The following is a 21,190-nucleotide window of genomic DNA, read 5'->3' as shown; positions in this document are numbered from 1 at the left end:
GCAGACATGATGAAGGCGATGTCAATTCTGATTGATTGATGAACGTTCTTTTTTTTTTTGCGTCGATAGAAATCAACGTCTAGAATTGTATTCTTTGGCACTTCCAGTCTGTAGCACACTATCCATCTTGACTGTCTTTCAGTAAGGAAAACCCTAAAAAAAAAATGTTCCTGAGCTTCACAACCTTTTGGCTTTGCAACTTCACCAGCGATGTACCCAAAGAAAGAAAATGTGATGAAGAAAAAATGATACATTTTAGACTCTGCATACTAATTAGACACAAGTCAAATGTCATTCCTCAGTATACAGCTAACAACTACTAGCATTTACACGGCTACACATTAGCATGATGTAACGCGCCCCCAACCCCCAACCTGTGCCTCTAGACAAAGCCTTACATCCACTTTGGCAATAATACACAAATCATTGACTCAACTGCAGTGAATAAACTAAAATATTTCAACATCTAGGAAATAATAGGCATCATTCAAAATCAATGTTCATGCAAAAGTTTTAAAATTACCTTTTTTTATGTCTTAAACTTTCAGAATATTTGTAGAGCTCAAAGGACCTAAATTCATTATTTTTTTGGGCATCACATTTGGTATGTCAGTGTTTTCGTTTTGCAGCTAAATTATGTTGTTTTTTAAAATAAAATAATAATGTGTTTGTGTCACCAAAAACATCTTAAGTGAAATGAGATCAAAACAAAAGGATTACAGGAATGGCGGGACAGAAAAGAAAGGAAAGAGGATGACATCAAACTCCTCTGAGGCCATGTCCTCATCAAATCAATGACATCACTGAGCCACCGTTGGCTGGGATTGGTCAAAAAGTTGGAAGAACATGGTCTGTGTGTGGGTCCGTGTGGACACGTGCACATGTGCGCATGTCCATGAGCGCGCATGAGTAGGCAGAGCGACCTTTGTCCAGGGATCTCACAACAGAATGTGTGGGCACAAATGCACTGATAAACCATCACTAAGCCAACACCCCCACCCACACACACACACACACCCCCGCACACACACCCCCCCCCCACACACACACACACACACACACACACACACACACACTCTTACTCAGTCTTTCTTTGTTCCTCATAGCTCCAGTGCGTGTAGATTTATTCATTCATACATAATTTTTTCTATGGCAGCAAATCTTCTTATTAACCTTGAATCATTTCCTGGGTCAGAAGAAAACAGAATCATAAAACCACTTCAGAAGGAGGCATTCGTGTAAGAATAGGGTGTTGCTTTTTTACAAACATTTACGGGAGTCATATTTATCTTTTACTTGAATATAAACACATTAGACCCGTAAACACGTCATTTAGTCATTTAGAGTAAACTGTCCGCTGTCTAGAAAAACTCAACAAAACAAATTGAGTTTGTTGTCTCATCTGAATATGAACAATATTTAAAAAACATTATTATTTAAAATACCTGTGTAGTGTAGGGACAAACATCCTTCTGAATGTACCTGGAACACATTGTTTTCTATTGTAAAAAAATATTGTTTTTATCTTATTTTTTAATTTCTTGATTTATTTTATGAAAAACAAATACTGTATGAATTAGGAAAATGTGTTAATGGTTCTTATAGGATTATCCAGCCGTCGTATTTGCACAAATTTTACGATTTATTAATTCTAACATTTTGGAGATACCCAGATAACTTGAATAGATGATTCAGTGGCCGGGATGGGCTCCGGCAGCCCCGTGACCCCGAGAGGGATAAAACAGAATAGAAAATGAATGAATGAATGAATGAGAGGATTCATTTCACTGATATTATATTACAACTGTCAAGTTAAATTTGTTCCTAAATCAAATGTCCTTGATCCTCAACAACCTGTCAGGAGATTGTTTACATCATTTTCTTGAAGCCAGCAGTAATTCTGGGATGCTGGCTGACGTGTTTGGATTCATGGCATCTGCTTTATACTGTAGGTTGTGTATGTTCGGACTTTTCATGTGATACTTATACATCCTGTTAGTTGTAGTTGTCGTTCATTTTGATCTGTTGAATGTTAGACTAAGACAACTTTCTGTAATTACACATGTCCATGATTATTTGGCATTTCAACAAAGAAAATCCTTTTTTTTTACATCCAAAAGATCTACCTCCATTGAAGCAATGGGGTCCAGAACATCCACAACAATGCAGTGTAGCATTTGGTGGATAGCTACCAGAGGACAGTTTAAAGTAAACGTTGGCACCAGTTTGAGTAATTTCTTATGTGTGCATACTTATCTGGGTTATGTTCATTTTAAAATTGCTTTTTTTTGAATGTGATCTTTCTGTCCAGTATAAAGCAGGAGAAGCCCCTTATTGGGCATTCTGGAATAAATTTCAGATGTTTGTTTTGTTTTATTTTGTTTATTTGCATGTTTTATACTTCAGTTGGGTGGCAGTGGCGTGATGGAGGGAAGAAAAAAAGCACAGAGAAAAAGTACCATCAGTTTATCCTGAACATGTGCCGAATCCACAGGATTTTAGTGATTGTAGTATTTGAAATGGTAATGAATGTATCATACAGTATACCATACAGTATAGATGGAATGTGTGTGTGTACACACAGCTAATCATTTAGCTCTCAGAGGTGCAGTTTGTCGGTTGGTTGGTTGATCAACATGTTAATAATCAGCCGTTCAGGGAAAAAACAATCATTTAAGTAACTAAACAACAAGACCGCAGCCATCACTGCATGTGCAGCTTTATTGAAACAACATTCAAGTGATGGTCTTAAACTATGACTGAGTAAGGTGCTGCTTGTCACGAGGTTACCAGAATTCCAGAAGCAAGATTTCCAGATTTTCAATGAATGAATGAAGATCCCATGATAAAGTGTTGAACTGCTGTTTTTCAGGTTCTCACAGAGTCTCATATTTGGACGACTGCTTACAATCCGGAGACGGGGAAGGTTGAGCACACGTTCTTCAAGTGAAGGAATAATGAAATGGTCACTGCTGGCTCCTGTTTCAGTGGGCGGGCGGTTTTTACCGTCGTAGAGCAGAAGGCTGACGATGACTTCTGACGGACGGCTTGGGTCTTTGAATGGCTCATTGCTCCATTTCCGGTTATCTGCTCAAATTGTGAGGCAGAGATCAGTGGTGCATTAAGCAGCACAGCACACGCACACATACATACAGACACCAGCTAATCCAGCGCTGATTGCTAAGTGCTACAATGCTGTGTGTCTGAGTGCTGAGATATGATGCATCAAATGTGTCTGCCGTGCAGCTGTGCTGCTCTTGAGTGTGTTTGCTGCAGTTGTGTCTACTTCAGCTAAAAGGACTACTTGTGTTTTAAATTTTGTCCGCAGAAAAAACCTCTGAGCACAGAACGTTTCCAACAGTCATGAGAGAACTGGAAGCATGTCGACTTTGTAAAAAGTGCTAAAAACTCCTTAATATCTAGTGTATGTCTTCATGAATATTTTCCACATGAATTGTTTTTTGTACAAAAAGATCATAATGAGAAAAGCGGCAGCAGAATTTAAGCAAAGTGAAACCTGTGTTTGGGATTAGGGACTCTGTCACTGAATCAAAACGATTTGTTCTTGAAAGTCTGATTTTTTTCTTGGGGGGGGCACAATCAAGCCCTGTTGCAGGTCAGAGGAGTGCATTCTTTCAATAGACACAGGTTTTGACTCTCATCAAAAGCAGGCCGATCCCTGCGGCCATCCTAAACAAGCATGACTGTAGATTGATGTCGTGGTTTTCAGATGGACTTCTAGTGACGGAGAGTTTAGGTGCAGACAGAAATATCTTTGGACACAAATCATTGGCAGTTGCTGATTCAAGGGGTGTGCAGTGGTTTGGTGGCTAGCACCATCTCCTAACAGCAAGAATGCCCTGGTTCAAATCCTGGCTGGGTCTTCTCTCTTTGGAGTTAGCATGTTCTCCTTGGGCCTGAGTGGGTTTTAATCCAAGCATTTCGTCTTCCTCATGCAGTCCAAAAACATATTTGCTAGGCCAGGGGTCGCTAACCTGAACCTCTCAAAGAGCCATTAGGATCAGTTTCCTACTGAGATGAAAGCACAGGGAGCCGCAACACTAGATGTGTTAGAAAAAATATCTTTTTACATATCGCGATAGTTCATTTGGCGATACTTCAAAATGCTGTCAGGATATATCTAGACCCGCTAGACAGTGCGCTGAACCTTTTTTCTTCAATGATTTGTGATCTTCACTGGTGTCCATGGATTACATGAAATCTTTCCACCTTTATCCACCTTTGTCATGGTAGGGAGAACACGTCAATGGAAGGGGGGGGGGTCATAGGATAGCACAAGGGTTCAAGACACCACGACAATCTTAGAACATGACACTTATTTTACAAAAACATAGAGAGCCGCAGCACAGGCATGAAAGAGCCGCATGCGGCTCCGGAGCCGCCGGTTTCCGACCCCTGTGCTAAGCCAATGGTGACCATACATTCCCATCTTAGATGTGAATGTGAGAGTGTGTTGTTTGTCCTTGTGTGGCCATGTGATGGACTGGAGAACTCCCCCCTTCGGTTGATAGTTGCTGGGTAGGCTCCAGCAAGACCCTGCATTGGAATTACTGGGTATAGAAGATAGAAGAGCCATGGATGGATGAATATATTTGAGGATGGATGGATGTGTGGATGATGGATGATGGATGGATGGAACTGCTGATTCACAGAAACAACCAGAACTCTTTGAGCAAACAGATGATGTTGAATTGTCTTTTAATCTGTTTGGGTGCAAATCCCTCATGTAAAGGGCGGAGTTTTGTGGAAACATAAAGCTGGACCTGAGGATGATGATGATGATGATGATGTTTCAGCTTCCATTCACATTCAAAATGAATCAACACAACTGTTTCCTCGGCTCCTATACCAACTTCCCGCCCCCGTGGCTTACAGCCCCTCCCCTCGCCGTCCTCTTAGCGTGTTTTCTACTCTCGCTGTTCTTTTAACTTGTTCCATTCAGCCAGGGGAGGGGCTTCAACCAGGAGACTCAGAAAACTGGATTGAGTTCAATCACGTTGCTGCATTCCTTCACTGTAAATTTCTGCTGTCGGAGATGCATGGAGGTGTGGCTGCCCCCCCCACAGTCACGGGGTGTGGGTCCGTTCTCAGTTGCAGCCGAGAGCCTCATGTGGAGGATGAGTGTGTTCCTCTCAGGGTACCGGAAGAACCGATGCAAATGTGGAGGTGCTGAGTGCAGTGGATTGTTGCAGAGAGAATTAAATGACAGTTAGCCGTCATGATAATTGGGGTGGGGGCCTGGACATCGTGACGGCATCGCCCACATTAGCGGGATCACGGCTGATTAATGGCAGAATCCAAACATCGCTCAGCCCTGCTGCCTCATGACAAAGAGACGAAGCGTCCAAATGTGGCGCCACACACAAGCAGTGAAGTGTATGTTGAAGGGCGACTTTATTACTTACCCTGCACTTATATGCCCTGTGTGTAATGGATACCCAGGCTTAAGTGGTAATGGTGCAATAAAAAAAAGAAAAAAGAAGAGGAGAGACTGGGAGTTCAGACGGAGGGAGGCAGAGAGATGGGAGAAAAATGAGATGAAGGAGAGGCAGGGCAAGAGGAGGAGAAGGAATGAAGGAAGCTTGGAGACCAGAGAAGAGACAAAGCAGGAAAGAGCTGAAAGGATAATGGAAATAAAAGAGCGGGAATGAAAATCAAAGAGACTTTGAATGATGAGGTACGAAAACCAAGAACAAAAGTGGCTTGGAAAAGATATCGCAGAAAGATTACAGAAAAAAAGAAATCTTTTTGCTTTCAGCAAAACCTAGAGAGAAATGTCAGTGTTGGTGAATGCAAAGGTCGACCAAAAAATAAAGAAATGGAGAGTCAATGGCAGCTTCTTTGTCCAAGAAGCTTCTTTCTCCTTACTGAAGGCAGTGGGGCTGCACTCCTGTGGCTTACAGTCAGCTCTATTGATCCCCAACTGTTTTCTTTCTCCTCTCGCATTGTTAATTTCTCAGCATCTACTACCTGAAACTCAGTCCCCCTCCCTTACCCTGTTTACATCCCGCCATCATGCAGAACTGAACCGGGTTCTGGATCATCAAGATCATTGATGGACAGGACAGCAGTAAAACATTTCTGTCTGTTAGGGATAGCAGCTAATAAAACACTTTTTATTTGGAAAATAAAATGAAGGAGGAAAAAATCTCTACGTTTAAGTTCATGTGTTGATTACAAGGAATCACAAGAAAACATGTTGTACTCTTAGCAGGTCTTTGTCTGGTGATCCCTTCCCTAAGTCTGCTCGTGGCGCTGAGACATTTGTTGTGTTTCAGTCACCGTGGAGTCTTGGGCGAAGCCGGCATGCAGGCTGTAATCCATCTTTGTGGTGAAGATGAAAACAGTCTCTAATGATTGTGCCGAGCTCCTCTCTGTAAGATGAAACCAAAGCGTGCCGGCTCACTCACTTCCTCCATCGTAACTGTTACTCTTAATAATAAACTTAATCCCTATTTAACAGTTCATATGGTGAAGCCCAGAGTGCTGCATGTGCAGGCAGGCTGCAGAAAAAGGACAGTTTTGTGCTCTGAGCAGCATCTCTACGCTGGACATGGGCGGAATGTACATCAAAGATTAGGAGCAAAGAAAGGGAATTAGTGTTGACTGTCTTATGAAACCAAAAGTTACCAGAAAATAAATGTTTTCCTCTCCGTCTGTTCCACGTGGATCTTTTTCCATATCATCCACTGTCTCCAGCTGTTTCCACTCCATTTCCACTCCTCTACACTGACCCATGTGGTCTCTGTCTTCACTTTGAATGGCCGTTTCAATAAAGCACCGCCTCCATGTTTCTATTGACGGTTAGCAGCCCTTAACTCTAAAATCACAGTATGAAACATTGATGTGTTTGCTGTTACTGTTACCTGCTCTCCAGACTCAATACTCCACTTCCATTCAAGTGAGAGGAGAAAATGCTTTGAGGTGGAATAATGGCCCCTCATTCTGGATTGGAGGACTTGACCTTCAGGGCCGAAGCGGATGTTTGTGAAAAAGGGTCAAAGCTTTTCAGTTTTTGAAAAACTGAGACTGTTGGGAAAAAAAGCTGTTGCTGTTGCCGATTGCTTATTATGATGGTTGTGCTGGTTTTCACCAGAACAGGTTGATGATCTTGATGATGGCTGTCTGTAATGATGAAGGCTTTTGCGATGATGACACACTTTCACGACACGAGGAGTCAGAAGTTGGCAAAAGTTTCTTTCCTCATTTGCTCCAAACCGTCCAGTGATGTGAATATCCAGGATGTTTTTGCTGAACACAGAATTTCAGTGGTTTCCTCTGTCCAGCCAGGATCCTCTGTAACGTGTTCACAAACTGTTCCTGAAAGCATATTCCTACGAATCATTGTTTGAAATCCACCAATAAATCAAATCAATCAAATTAAATTTGCAGTAGATTTAGCCTTTTGTGACACATCTGAGCAGAGGCCCGGTCAGCTGAGATTATTTTAGCATGTTTACCTCAGTGTAAGTAAGCCGTGTCACGACTGAAGCAATGTTTGGAAAAAACATGACAATCGGGAAAAGAAAGAAGAAATATTCTAATCTCCCCAGATTGATTGTAAAAGTGTTCCCAATCATGTCGTTTTTAGTCTAAATCAAATAACCTGTGTTGTCTAGGACATAGTTTCTGCAGAGCGGCAGTGTTGTTTTTTTTCAAACTTTAATTATGAATATTGAGAAAGTTATAAAACAATAAATTTAAATTCACTTTGGGCCAATTTTGGACCAATGACTTATATCTCCATTCTCGGCATTTCTTTTATTTTTTCAATAACATAACTAAGTATCTAACAAGAAACAAAACAGGGAACAGCGGATGCATTATTAGGGAGGGAGGGAAGTAAAAAAAAGGGGGGGGCGATCAGGGGTTTATTCATCTTGATTATATTTACAAGTCAGACATGTTCGTTACTTCCATTTGTTGCAAGTGATTAACATAGAATGCAGTAGTTTTTTAGAAATTCACCTCAGAGTTGTGGGCGGGACTTGTGGCATGGAGCAACCCCACCCCCCCTTCCAGTCACCCATCTGAGTACATGCTCTCCAGTTAGCTTACAGCCCCTCAGAACCCCAACCTAACATTAGAAATGGCGAGCAATATCAGAGCTTTCCATCCGTCCAGTTCTGATCCAGATTCCAGCTCAGACCAGGAAAACGAAGACGTTCATGTTTGTCTGCAGGTGGATGATCAGAAAGGGGCGGAGCTGAGAGCTTACAGCCCACCCATCTTTTATGTAGCAATTACAAGCGTTTTCAAGCGGGACGCCATCATAATTTTCATTATTTATGTCCGTCATCATGAGAAAAATGCCAGAAGAACTTGTTACAAACACCAAAAACACTTTTTTTTATTGGAGTGGGTCTTTCACAAACATAAACAAGCGCCTGAAGCTAAAGAAACTTTTCAGAAGGAAATCATTTTGTCTCCTGATAAATTAATACCCGTTAGTCGAAAAATCAACACAAATGTAGCAAAAACAAGCACGTTCTGTGACGTTAGAAGGTTTTCATGTTTCCATGCTCCATCCTCTAGTTTTAATCAACGTCGTCGATCACAGTCCACGTTGACAAGCAGAAAAACGATTGACCATAAAGAAAAAAAAGAGGAGTGATGCTGACAAAGCAACATGACAGTGGATCCACATGGAAAGACAAAGCAGAGAGGGCTGGCAGGTTATTGCCCGTGCTTCCTGTGCCGTTAGGGAGGCGGTGAGGAGCACACGGATGTCTACGGGATGAGCCGACAGAGCTGATGAAAGGCAGCGGGACCTCGCTCTATTGATCCCATTGATCCAGCCCTTACCTTTAAACAATAGGCCCCCATCCTACTGTCTTTACTCAAACTTGTAAACCCTTCTGAATAGTATAATTGTGATTGCTACTGTATCTCCAGACGGGGTGGGAGAAGAGCCTGATTGAATCACTGACGCCTCGTCCTCTTCCTCCTCCTCCTCCTCCACAGATTCAGTGTTTTTGTGTGGGTGGCTGATTTTGATTGCTCCGTGTTTCCACGTAGATGTGTCTGCACTTTTGTAGCTGCAGAAAAAAAGCCTGTCTGGGGCGAACTGCTGCTGCTGCTGCTGCTGCTGCTGCTGCTGAGCCTCATGCTACAGTGAGCAGCTGCAGTAAGCAAAAAACAGAGACACACAGACTCCTGTGAAATATATGAGCAAACGGAGGCAGGATGGATTACATCCGTTTTTAAGAACATAGGTCTATATATCTTTACAAGGTGCACAGAAGCCCCTTTTGTGGACGAAACTCTACTCTAACACTACAAATAACTATCTATTTGTCTCCATCTTTGCTAATTCACTCAAAATTGGCAGATTTTGTCAAGCAGACATTTAGACAACAGTCCCACTGCTTGAAGCTCTGCTCTCCGAGATGACAGGGCTCGTGTGGGGAAATGTAAAAATGGAGTCCATTGATTGATTTTCTAAAATAACTGTGATATAAAAAGGATTTCATAACCCCCCAGCAACTCCAATCTGAAATGACTATTTTAAGATTTTCATCACAACAGAAATTCTACGATACTGAAACGTAAACTAGCAGGTTTCCAAACATTTGTGTGAACTAGATTGCTGTAAAAACTATTACTGATAAAATATTCAGAGCTCCCTTTCCTCCAAACCAGCGGATTCACAAGTATCTGATATTTTTTAAAGAGCTTGAAATAACTGGTAAAAAAACCTCTGAATTGAAAATGCATTGGACCCACTCCAATTAAAATCACGTTGTTTTTTTGGTGTTTTTAACATGTTCTTGTAGCATTTTTCTCATATAGAGGACATACAGTATATAAAATAATGAAAACTGCGTTCTGAATATTTCCGTACTCAAATCGCGTTGGATGAGGAGCAGACAAAGACCTGCGTGTCGAAAAAGTCTCGGTTTGTGACGTAGCAGCATCCATGGGCAGGTCAAAGGTCTCCTGCTGCTCTGCAGAAAATAGGTCTTAAAGAAAGACACAGGCCCTATGATTGAAAAACATCTTAATAATTTAAAGACCACTGGGAAAAATATATTTGGTTTGGGACTAAAGAAATGATGAATGAATGACTAAATAAGTGCAAAGAACAGAATAATATTACTCATTCTGGTCATTGAAGAGATTGTCCTTTTTTTAAATCGTTGGATTGTTTTTCTGTTATGCTGGATTTCTAAACCCCCTGTAAATCTGCGCAGTGTTGTTTAACAAAATAATGTAACGTTTTATTTTGAAAAGAGTTTTTTACTTCCTGTTTAGGATTCACATTTAGTTTCTGGTTGCCTTTCTGTCACAGGCATTATTTCATGGTAGAAACTGGTTCCCTGTAACTAATTCAATATCACTTATTTTATTTGTTTCACTAAATACTATAACTTTATTTGTTTCTGGTGTTTTTAACGTGTTTTTGTGACATTTTTCTCAAGATGGAGGACATTTATAAAGATAAGTAAGCTTAAAATGGCATTTCTGTGAAAAAATGCCAGAGCCGGGTATCGAACCAGCGAGCTTCTGCACCAAGGATTCCCCATTTATTTCAATGGAGGCAGAAATCCTGGAAAAGTTCAAGGATTTGAAGGAGCAAAAGTCACAGTTGGAAAAAGCTGAAAGAGCTGAACATTTGAATAGTTGAATGGTTGAAATAGAAGAAACATTATTAGGCGGCAAAAATGGTGGAAGATACTAGAATAAAGAAAGAGAAACAGGAAAACAATGGCTGAAGGATTTATAGCATTCAACCAATGAACTCTTTGACTCGTTTCGGGTTCCATGGCTGCAGCGTTTGAGCAGATGTTCAGATGAGACGGAGTCAGTCCATCGGGCTGTTAGCACAGGGAGGATCTGGCTGCGTTCAAAGTCCAAGACGCTCTGTACTTTTAGACTTTGAATCATCAAAAAACAACATTTTTGGCCTGAAGAAGCTCGTTTGAACCTCACTCTTATCAGACTGATAACAACAGAAGGCCCAAACAACACATCCAAACAGAACAAATAAATCTGTGTTTAAATATGAGAAAATGTTTAACAAAGTACCAGTACTAGAGTCAATACTAGAAGTTTAAACTATGAATTAAAATTGAAAATCAATTAATTAATTTTGACTCTAAGCCACTGCTTTAGAAGTTTTATGGACAATCAAACAGATTTACTCCTGACTGAACTGGATGGTGAAACCATCATGTTGGTGGAGATCATCATCCTTCAGATGTGAGGATCCACAGCGCCACCTGTCAGTGACCAGCTGTAAGCAGAAGCATGGCAGCAGCTCATGTGAAGAGCCTCAGCTCACGCATGACAAAGCGTCCCCGTCAGAGAGCGTTCACGTGGGATGCTGAAGAGACATTTGAGCGGTTAGTGTCCCGCTAAAGCCTGCCGTGCGTCCCGCTCATGTGCTGTTGGGCTGCTGAGTGCTGTGATAAGAAGCTGAAAGGACACGGGGTGGGGGGGTCTGTGAGTGCTGGTGTGTCTGTTTACAGCGAGGATAGTTTCCTCTTACATAACAGTTCTGCTACTGAATTGAGTCCTTAACCAGATTCGTATTGATCAGTTGGGCTCTGACTCGTGCATACTTAATTCGAGGAGGTAATCGAATCAAACACACCCCGACCTCCTCCTCTGCCTCCTCTGTCAGACTTACCAAACATTGGAGGAGGTTCTGTTGTTTTCATGGCGAGAAAAGCGTCGTCAGCTTTACTGAGCGTGTGTGTGGCTTTTGCCTGGACTCAACTTTAGCTTTAACCATGTGACCGTATGAGGATTGACTCGTTTTTGGGTTGTCCGGGCCCCTGGGGGGGTCGTAGAGAGGGGTGGTTGCACTTTAGGGGAGCCCAGTTGTGTCCCCTGAGGCCCGTGCCGTCACCTTGTATGTGTGTGGTAAGTGTATTGTGATTCTTCTAACATGCGGGTGATGCTGTCATACGGTGCCTTACACAGCAATCTATAGCCATCGGTGAGCTAGATCCTCACATACCACACACAAATGCTGTGTGCACCAGGTGTGCACGTGATATGTAAGTGCCCGCAGGACGTCCACACAAACTTGTCTAATGTGTTGAAGAGGCTGTCTTTCCAAACACTGACACGTGGATTCTGCCTTTCCCCAGCTTGCAAACGGAAGGAACAGGACACGGCGAAGGACCGCAGCAACACACCAAAGAAGTCGCGACTCGTCTTTACCGACCTGCAGCGGCGCACCCTGCTGGCCATCTTCAAGGAGAACAAGCGTCCGTCGAAGGAGATGCAGCTCACCATCTCCCAGCAGCTGGGGCTGGAACTCACCACCGTCAGCAACTTCTTCATGAACGCCCGCCGCCGGAGCCTGGACAAATGGACAGACGACGGAGCCAGCCCCGGCGGCCAATCCTCAGCGTCCAGCACTTGTACCAAAGCATGATAGGAGAGGGAGGGGAGCCACGGGATGGGAGGGCTTTTTGGGGCGGGATGGGTGGAGTTGACGGGAGGGGGGGATGGGATGAGGGTCGGGGCTTTGTCCAGTTCAAGCGAGGAGGAAAACCAAACTTTTTACAATATTTTTGTTTGTCTGTTTTGCTTTCCTCCAGGGTGACAAACTGAGAGAGGGGCTGCTCACTGCCACCACTTGTTGTAGCCGAACCGCCTTTTGCAAATTTCTCATAAATCCACATGGAAGCTTTAAAACACACAAACCTCACTGGAGGGCAGAAACCTTCCGAATCATAGATTGTCACGGCTGATGTCTCCTCATGGACAGCAGACGGACACACTAGCCCAAATACCAAAGACTAGAAGACAAGAAATGTTTTCTATTATGCAATATAAGCTAGGAAACTACCAAACAAGTTACCAAGAAAAGCTTTATGACTGCAGAATGTGACAGACGCTCTGGGATAATAATAAGGGAAGAAAAAAAAACACTATTCTTTATTTTTGATGTTTTCAGACCCTCAGATGTCCAAAGAAACTTTGGAAGGTGGATTTTAAACATGAACAGTAATACTTAGAAGGCTTTTGCGGGTGGGTTTGAGGACAACAGGGAGCAGTCTGGTCTGCTGAAGGGGAGCTTATGTGTCATTCGTATACAAACCAAAGATATGCGTAGATTCTAGTTACCAGGTTCAGAATTCATGGTTTTGCTGATTGAACTTTGTGAAAGTTGCTCGCCTCAGTCAGACCTGCGATCAAAAGTGATCACGATTCAAAGGGATTTGACTCTTTAAAGCGGCTGGTGAGAATTTTCTCAATTTGGGACAAAACATGCAAGCACAAACGCTCAAACACAAACGTGCAAATTCCTCACGGGTTGAACAGCCAAGCCCTCAGCAGATGCAGCTCTCAGTGGAGAGGCATTGTGGTTCATTTTCATCGAAACGTGAGCACAATCCTAAAGCACATTTTCTTTGCAATAGAACCGGGGCCTACAGCCGAGCCGAGCCGAGCCGAGCCGAGCCGAGCCGAGCCGAGTGGTCTTCACATCTTAGAAAACTCAGGATGCCATTTTTTTCTAAACAGCGGCTGAAAGCCGTTCGGCGCTTGTCACTGCATGCTGTTCTGTACAGATGTGCTGTGGACTCACACAGATAGGACTGCTTTAAGGAAAAGACACACAACTTTAAAGAGTCATTTCTCGATTCCCCAGCTCCCAGCCCGACCTTCAGATAAACCAAGCTAAGCTCCAGATCAGCCTTTCCACGGAGCATCGGAGCGCCACCGCTGTCTCTGCTCCTCACTCAGAGGAAAGCTGAAGCAAAACCATGAGTCCCAAATCTGAGCTCACGAAAACCAGAGGCCTGCACCACTTATGCAGACTTCAACGAAACCAAAGACTACGTTTCACATTTTAGTCCTCTGACTTCCTACTGAATACGCTTTAGAGTGAGGTTTTCATTTAGCTTTGGCTGCAAACTCAGATGCTTTTGGGAGGTTTCTCCTGCCTTCACAGCCACAAACAGCGTTCAGCAGACGCGGCAAACCGGCCGAACCTGCAGAGGACGAACTGTCCAGGCGCATCAGGGCCTTTGTAATAATTAAAGAGGACAATCTTAAGACGATGCCTGGCCAGTCCGTTCCTTCCAGGAGGTCGGTGAGCCGGAAAATGTCAACACAAACCTCAGCCACTCATTTCAATGACTGTCATCAACTCATTGAGAGGGAAAAAAGGAAACAGACTCCAGACTGACAGGAAGAGAACATCTGCTTTTGATGGAGTCTATCAATGGCTCTCTGTATTGTTGTCTTCCGACCATTAATTCCGTGTTTCGTACCCATTGGTTTTAGGAGGTTTTATTCGAATGTAGCGCCGTCTAAATTGATAGAAGAATTAGCGCAGGCTAAATCCTCAGCCACTGTCACTGTCTGTCCCTCTCCTTTCACCCCATCAATCATCCTTCACTGAAGCTACCAAACCAAAAAGAAACACGTGAGAACGCAACAGTAACCAAACCAAAGCAAAGGCGTCAGTCAGCAGCCCCTGCTCCTTCAAAAATCCAGGCTGAGACGTGGCCTGGTCAGAGGCAGCCAAAGGCTTTAGGAATGCTTTGACGTAAAAAAAAATGGACACTTGAGACTTTTTCTATTTATTGACAAATCGAAACCAAAGAAAAACCTTTTTCTGCACCTAACTGTTCCAACAAATGGAAGAAACTGACTGAAAATGGAAGAAAATTATTACCAAACAGAGAAAAAGACCAAAAAAATAAAGAGTGGTGGCAACGATGTCAAGGACGACAGCAAAGATGGACGGAAGGAAGAAAGAAAGGATGACATCCTGGTGGTAGAAAAGTAGCTATGTTGTGCCTGGTGTTGCATCAGGCAATCTTTACGGGGAAGCAAGTTGGCAACTGGAAAGGGTGAAACCACACAGGATGGAGGGAGGAAAGAAAGAAAGACTATTGTCACCCTTTTTCTTCTCTCCAAGCCCTCAAAAAGGCAGAACATTATTGTGTTTCTCACGGTTGAAGTCTTTAACGTGTGCCTATGCAGTTTTTCAAAGTAAAACAAAGGTTAAAGAACAACAAAAACCTCATCAGCTACCAAACCAAAGATTCACTGTTAACCCAAGTAGCAGTACTCCCCCCCCCACCCAAAAAAAGGGAAGATGTCCAAGGGTCTCAACTGTGATTGGTCAAAACCCCTCCTAAAATACCATCAACAGAATCCAGAAACCTGTTTTTGATGCGGTGAAAAAGCTTTATTGAACCACCTTGTTTCACAGCGTAGCCTAATCAGACACTTTTGCCTTGGTAGCTACCAAGTTTGTTCTTAGTTACGGTGTTAAGCACTTTCACAGTTTAACCACGAGCAGCTACACTATTTTTGGCTACTCGTCCAGCTGGAGCCGTCGTGACAGGACAGGGAAAGACGAGCTCGACGCTGAGCTTTGTCACCAAAGGATTCTGGGAAAAACTAGGTTTTTGTTTACTGCTGCAAATCTGATCTGGGATCAGGTCCCATTTTCCTCCAGAACAAGCTGCTGGCTGCTGCCAGGAAGGCGACAGGAGCTGCTATGGGACACGTACAGAGCATACCAAAGATTTTCTGCTGTACTGACGTTAGCACACTGTCACTTTTTCCTCGCTCCACGCCGAACCAGTTTGGTTTTTTTTGGTTATTCTGGTATTGTCTGCGACTTTTTAACTTTTCTGAAGCCAAACCCCTCATGAGAAAGGCATTAGAGGCTCATCTGTGAAGCTTTTTCAAAGAGGTAAAGGCCAGCAAGGCTTCAACTGGACCCTCACTGGAGCAGGAGAGAAAAGTGGGCATTCAAGAGGCAAATGAGGTCATCTGTAGAAGGAATGCATCACCGGCCAAAGCATTTCATTTATATAACACGTCAAATTGAATTTGCACGGTGAGCCAAAACAGAATTCCAAAAGAATCCCACATTTCTAATCTTCTGTTCTGAAGTTTAGTTGTAATGCTGCTATATTTTTATCTGAGAGTTGAACCAACACCCACAACATTAGAAAAGACGTGTGGATGCTTCCAAAACATCCGTAGCTTTCGTTTTATAGACCACACAACCGTAAGTCCATTTCCAACGTGTGAAAAGCAAAGTGTTGCTAAAATGACAAATGAAAATCCCAGCATTTTGTGGCTCAAAGTGTTTTTTTGGGCTGAAAAGTTAAGAAAGGCAGACAGTCCCATTTTACAGATTTTTCTTTGATAGAGGAGGGGTTCACACTACATGTCCCCAGATTGGCTTACGACTTGGGGGGAGGAACGATGCTACTTCCTCATCTATACAACCACAATAAATGAAACAAAACCAAAAAGCAACTGCTGAGAGAAACTGCTAAACTATCGGTCAAATAGCTTTATTCTTAGTTTTCTCTCCGTCTTTCTGTATGTAAAGCTTCTAGTCCAAAGAAGTCCCCCGCCCACCTGAGCCAGTCTTGCTGGCCACGCCCACGGAGGGGCGGGATTTATGGCTCAGGGGGTGGCTGTCATTTTTCATTCCCTCTTGCAGTTCTGTCTGGATGTAATACAGGCTAAATCTGCCAAACCAAAAAGTGTTAATAATCATAGAAAAAAGGGGAACAGAGGAGAAGTCCAAACCAAAAACTGACCCAAAGAGGTTTATTGCTTGTTTGTCGAGTACTTATGAAAATGTTTTGCCAATTAATATTTCTGCCACTTCGGTATTTCCTAAGTTTTTGCAATATGTGATTCATTTGTAAAGTGATTTATGGGTTTTATTAATTCTTGAGTAATTTCAGCGAACAAAGTTTTGTGGCCAAAAAAATCCCCCAGAATCCTTTTGACCTTAAAGATGATTAACTTTGCCAAAGTTTACATCCAATCTTCCCTTTTCTTTCTGGTTGAAGCTTTATTTATTTATGAGGTGTTTTAGAACACATTAGTTTTGTACTTAATGATAATTTAATGTTATTTAATTAGATGTAATTGTTTTCGATTCCTATTTATGGGTATTTAAGAATGTTAGTTGCATCCAGGATGCAGTGCTTATGCCAGGCCGTTTAATTTATTCTTAGCTAGATTTACTTTACAAAGCAAAGGAAATGTTGTTATGAATGTTTAGACTTGATGACAGAACAATATAGATTGTCAGACTAGATTTATGTATTTCTGAATGTCAACACGTTCTCTGTAGCTAATCTTGCTCCTTTATTTTTGGTGTTAATTTATTTTTTTAAGAATGAAAAGAATCTCCTTGAATCCTCCTAAATGATGAGCACTGCATCAGACTTTTCCTTTTCTTCTTTGGGAATGTTTTAGCTCAAATGTTGTTCATTTTGTTGTTGTTATTATTTGTTTTATTCCATTCTTGCTGACCAGTGTTGAACAAGCAATGAACTTCCGACTGACGTAAATGCCCCTCGATCAGGTGACGTACGGGCCACATGCTGATTTAAACGGAACCGCCAAAGATAACGGGAATCCTTAAGAGGCCAATAAACTGTGTGTTTACATCCATGCAGCTCATACCCTGGTTTAGCCCAACTCTTTGAAAATCATAGCTGAAAGGAGTTTGTAGACTTCCTGTCATTGTCTGTTCATAGAGGACTTATCCAGTACAAAGAGGATGGAAGAAACTCCTTCACAGAGAAAAGTATTTTCCAAATGTTTTCCTTTTTCCCATCCATTCCCTGCCTTGTGCTGGTATTATCGGAGCTTATCCGGGTTTCTGTGTCCCTGATGTGATGTTCCCACCACAGTCGCCACCGTCACACCACAATGGCTGCTGTGTCTCCCAGTGTGTGGCTGTGTGAATGCAAACACACCCACTTGTTTCACTCGGTAAGGAAGAAAACGGACGAGTCCCTCAAAGCTAGCTGCTTCCAGGACTGACCTTGTCTGTGTGTAAAATAGATGAAGAAAAAAAAACCTTTTGTATTTCAATAGTGAGAACCAGGGAGGCTACCTCACTGACTTTCCATTTGTCCTTTTAATTGTGTTGATGAAACCAAAGATTTGTTTCTTCTTCAATGCGGTCTGCGCTCCGCTGCAGGTTTTTCTGCTCTTCTCCTTCCTGCTTTCCCATGATCCTCCTGGGGCTTTCTGCCAAAATGAGCTGCAAAAACCAAAACTCTGTGATCATTTTATTACTTGTTTGATAGAAACTTTAGAATGAAAATTTCAATTCTTGCTGTTCCATTCAGGCAAATCTCTCGATTTTTGAAAAGTGCAAAGCTTTTTGGACCGTTTTTGTTGTTTTGGTTATCAATCTTGCTTTGCCTTGTAAGTAGAAGGAACTCTAACAGAACACTGTTGCAACAGAGGGAGCACACATATTGCTTTATTGATTGTTAACCACGCCCGCCTTCATAAAGTAGACATAAGGTCAGAGCGCTTTTGTTTTACATCGCTCTGTAAAAATCGCCGGATAATGTTCACAGATCTTTCATTCACTAAATCTGTCTAAATAGTGCTCAAGAGAAAGTTTTGCATTTAATCACTTTACAGCTTGTGGTTTAAATCCCCATCTCAGTCATTTGACAATGAAAATGTTTCCATCCTTAAATTTAAAAAAAATGCTTTTATTTGAGTTCAAGTTCCTGTGACAAAGAAACAACCTTCATGGATTACATTTAAAACCTTCACAAATGATCTGTTCTTCACCCAAAAAAACAAAAGAGGCAGAAACAGGTTTGTGTGAAATGAAACTTTAAAGTAGAACATTTGAAAGCAGAAACAGCTTCCTGTAAAGCAGAAAACATCATTGATAATTGAAGTCAACGAGCTCAGTGGCATTTAGAAGCGCCTCGAATTGAAAGATCATCATCTAATTCTTCAGGAAAAAGGCTTTTGTTGCAGTTTTGGAAAGAGAGATTTCCTACAGCGTGAAGAATTCTCATAAACATTTCCCAAACCCGATCAAAAAAGAAAAACACATTTTTATGCCTTTTTCACAAATTCTTACCCACAATTTTTTCTTTCTATTAATTTGTAAACAAATCTTTCTCATTTTCTTGTGTTTTTTTATCAGATTACATGGATGAAATATGCTGAATCCTAAAAACAAACAGAATCCTTGAATAAGATCATTGAAGAGCCAAATTGAAGACACTTTTACAAAACTGTTTGATTTAAATAAACCTTTTAAAACTCCTTCCCTGCAATCATCGGTGAATAAATGTGTTCAGTTGGAAATGCAGCTCTTTTCTGTCCTTTAGCTTCACTCGGTTACAGAGCTTTCGATGGAAAACGAGGAGAAAGGCTTGTGCTGCGCAGACCGCTCGCTCTTTACCAAACTGTTGCAGAAATACCTCATACACACTAGTGTTAGGATGATGTTCCAGAGCTTATGTCATAAATTATTCACGTTTTCACCCTCATTTTTTTCTTAAAAATGAAACGAGTGTGGGTAAAAAAAAAAAGCTTTTCTCATTTTTAAGTCAGTCTACTTTATGTGAGAGCTAAGAAGTGAATGCTTGTATATTTCATGGTCCTCCTCTGGATGTGTTCATGTCGTCTCTCTGTCAGGGACGGGGGGGGGGGACGACACTTCAAACCTGTTTTCCGGCTCAGTTTAAACGTTAAACTTCTACCATGTGAATGTTTTTGGGATTGGGAACAATGCTAGAATGATATGTGTCCGTCCAGAGAAATACCAATGATCCATTTGTTTAAGAAGCTCACACCCAAAGAATTATGCAATATGTTGTCTCTTTTATTCTACGCTTTGGTTTTTCCTCTTTTGTGATGCATTCCACTGCAAAGCCCATGCAGCCGTTCTATTAGCCCAGACTTTATGCATGAGTATAATTACAAGTAGCTAGCCGTGTAATGCATTGTGATCGCTATCATTGACCTCCTCCTCATCATTTGGTCATCTTTGACAGCAGAATTGTGTTTACATGTATATGACCTTTGACCTGCTCATGTTTAGGCTGAAAACCTGCTTCATTAGAGTCAAGCGGAGCGGGAGAGGAGGGGTGTCAGACTCGCAGCTTTATCCGCCAGCTATCCTGTGGCGTTCACGTCCATCTGGAAAATCAAACACAACCCCGGTCATCTCTGGAGGTCACTGGGTTTTGTTCTTTTTTTCTTTCTGCAACACAGACTTCCATCCAAATCAAGTGAAAAGACATTTTTATGTCTGTGGAGTTTAGCTTCTCCTTCTTCTTAACCCGAGAACAAAACCGAGCATCGCAGAAGCCTGCAATCGAACAAAATGAGTGAGGGAACAAAGAATGAAAGTGGATCAAAACACAGAAGTGAATCAGATCCGAGCTGCAGCAGCATCCAGCCAAAACACGAGAGGAAAAGGACCAAGCCTTACGTCATGAAACCGAATCCCCGTGATGATGGAAAACAAAAATATAACTCCTGTAAACAACATTTATCCAACTGAATCTGTGAGATGCATTAAATGTGATTGAATGAGCCACTTTTACCTGATAATCAATGTCCAAATCCTGGATAAATTCACAAGTGAACAGATCGGATGTGCAAAGGCTCCTAAAACTCTTTCTTTCCTTCACTGAGACAAAAATGATCAAAGAGTTTTAAAACACAACCATAGCATCAGACAGCAGCACCAGCACAGGTCAAAGGTCAAATCTGGAGGTCAGCGATGGTTGTGGTTCCATCAAACCATCATGGTCTTCATTTGGAGTGACTCCGGCGCCGCTGTGGGAAACGGTTTCAGCACATTCCGTCGCTCATTTCACGTACTTTTCCAGTTCCATCCCTTTTGCTTTCTGTCGGTTTTTCAGGGTTTTGCATTTGTTGTCACACAAAAAGTTTTTTTTTGTTTTGTTTTTACATTTGGTTTCAAACTGAAAAGAGAAGTGACTTCTAACGTGTTGTGTGGACTGAAACGATGATCAAACATGAAGGAGATCTTTGGGAAATTAATGTTGTTCCACTCTATGTATAAAATAAGGAAAAAAATCAATAAAGAAATCACAATGGTCTTATCCATGTCAAACCGAAGCTCCTCCTGTTGTTTTTTTAAATAAAAGGTGACATTAAAATGATCCAGATTGATAGTCTGAATAGAGGAATTTCAACAACCCAGTTTGGAAAAATTATTCACAGAATCCAATTAAAGTGTCGCTATCAACAGCTAAGATTAGATTAGGTTATCCATCTTCTTCTGCTCATCCGGGACCGGGTGGTGGGTTCAGCGGTCTAAGCAAAGACGCCCAGACTTCCCTCTCCCGGCCACTTCCTCCAGCTCCTCTGGGGGGAACCCGAGGCGTTCCCAGGCCAGTCCAGAGACGACGTCTGT

General features: G+C 42.1%; 1 protein-coding gene across 2 annotated transcripts in view; it reads left to right on the top strand.

Annotated features, from left to right (window-relative positions):
* The window catches only part of onecut2 (one cut homeobox 2), a 47,222-nt gene extending 26,330 nt beyond the window's left edge, over window positions 1-20,892 (top strand). For both annotated transcript variants that reach the window (XM_023960605.1, XM_023960604.1), the window contains one exon: window positions 12,120-20,892. In XM_023960605.1, coding sequence (XP_023816373.1) covers window positions 12,120-12,409 — 290 coding nt within the window. In that variant the 3' untranslated portion in view covers window positions 12,410-20,892. The remainder of the gene's footprint in view (window positions 1-12,119) is intronic.
* Window positions 20,893-21,190: the final 298 nt, after the last annotated feature.

Source organism: Oryzias latipes, chromosome 12 (genome assembly GCF_002234675.1).
Source record: "Oryzias latipes chromosome 12, ASM223467v1".
Classification (NCBI taxonomy): Eukaryota; Metazoa; Chordata; class Actinopteri; order Beloniformes; family Adrianichthyidae; genus Oryzias; species Oryzias latipes.
Note: the sequence above shows the minus strand (reverse complement) of the source record. Positions and strands in the feature narration are given on the sequence as shown.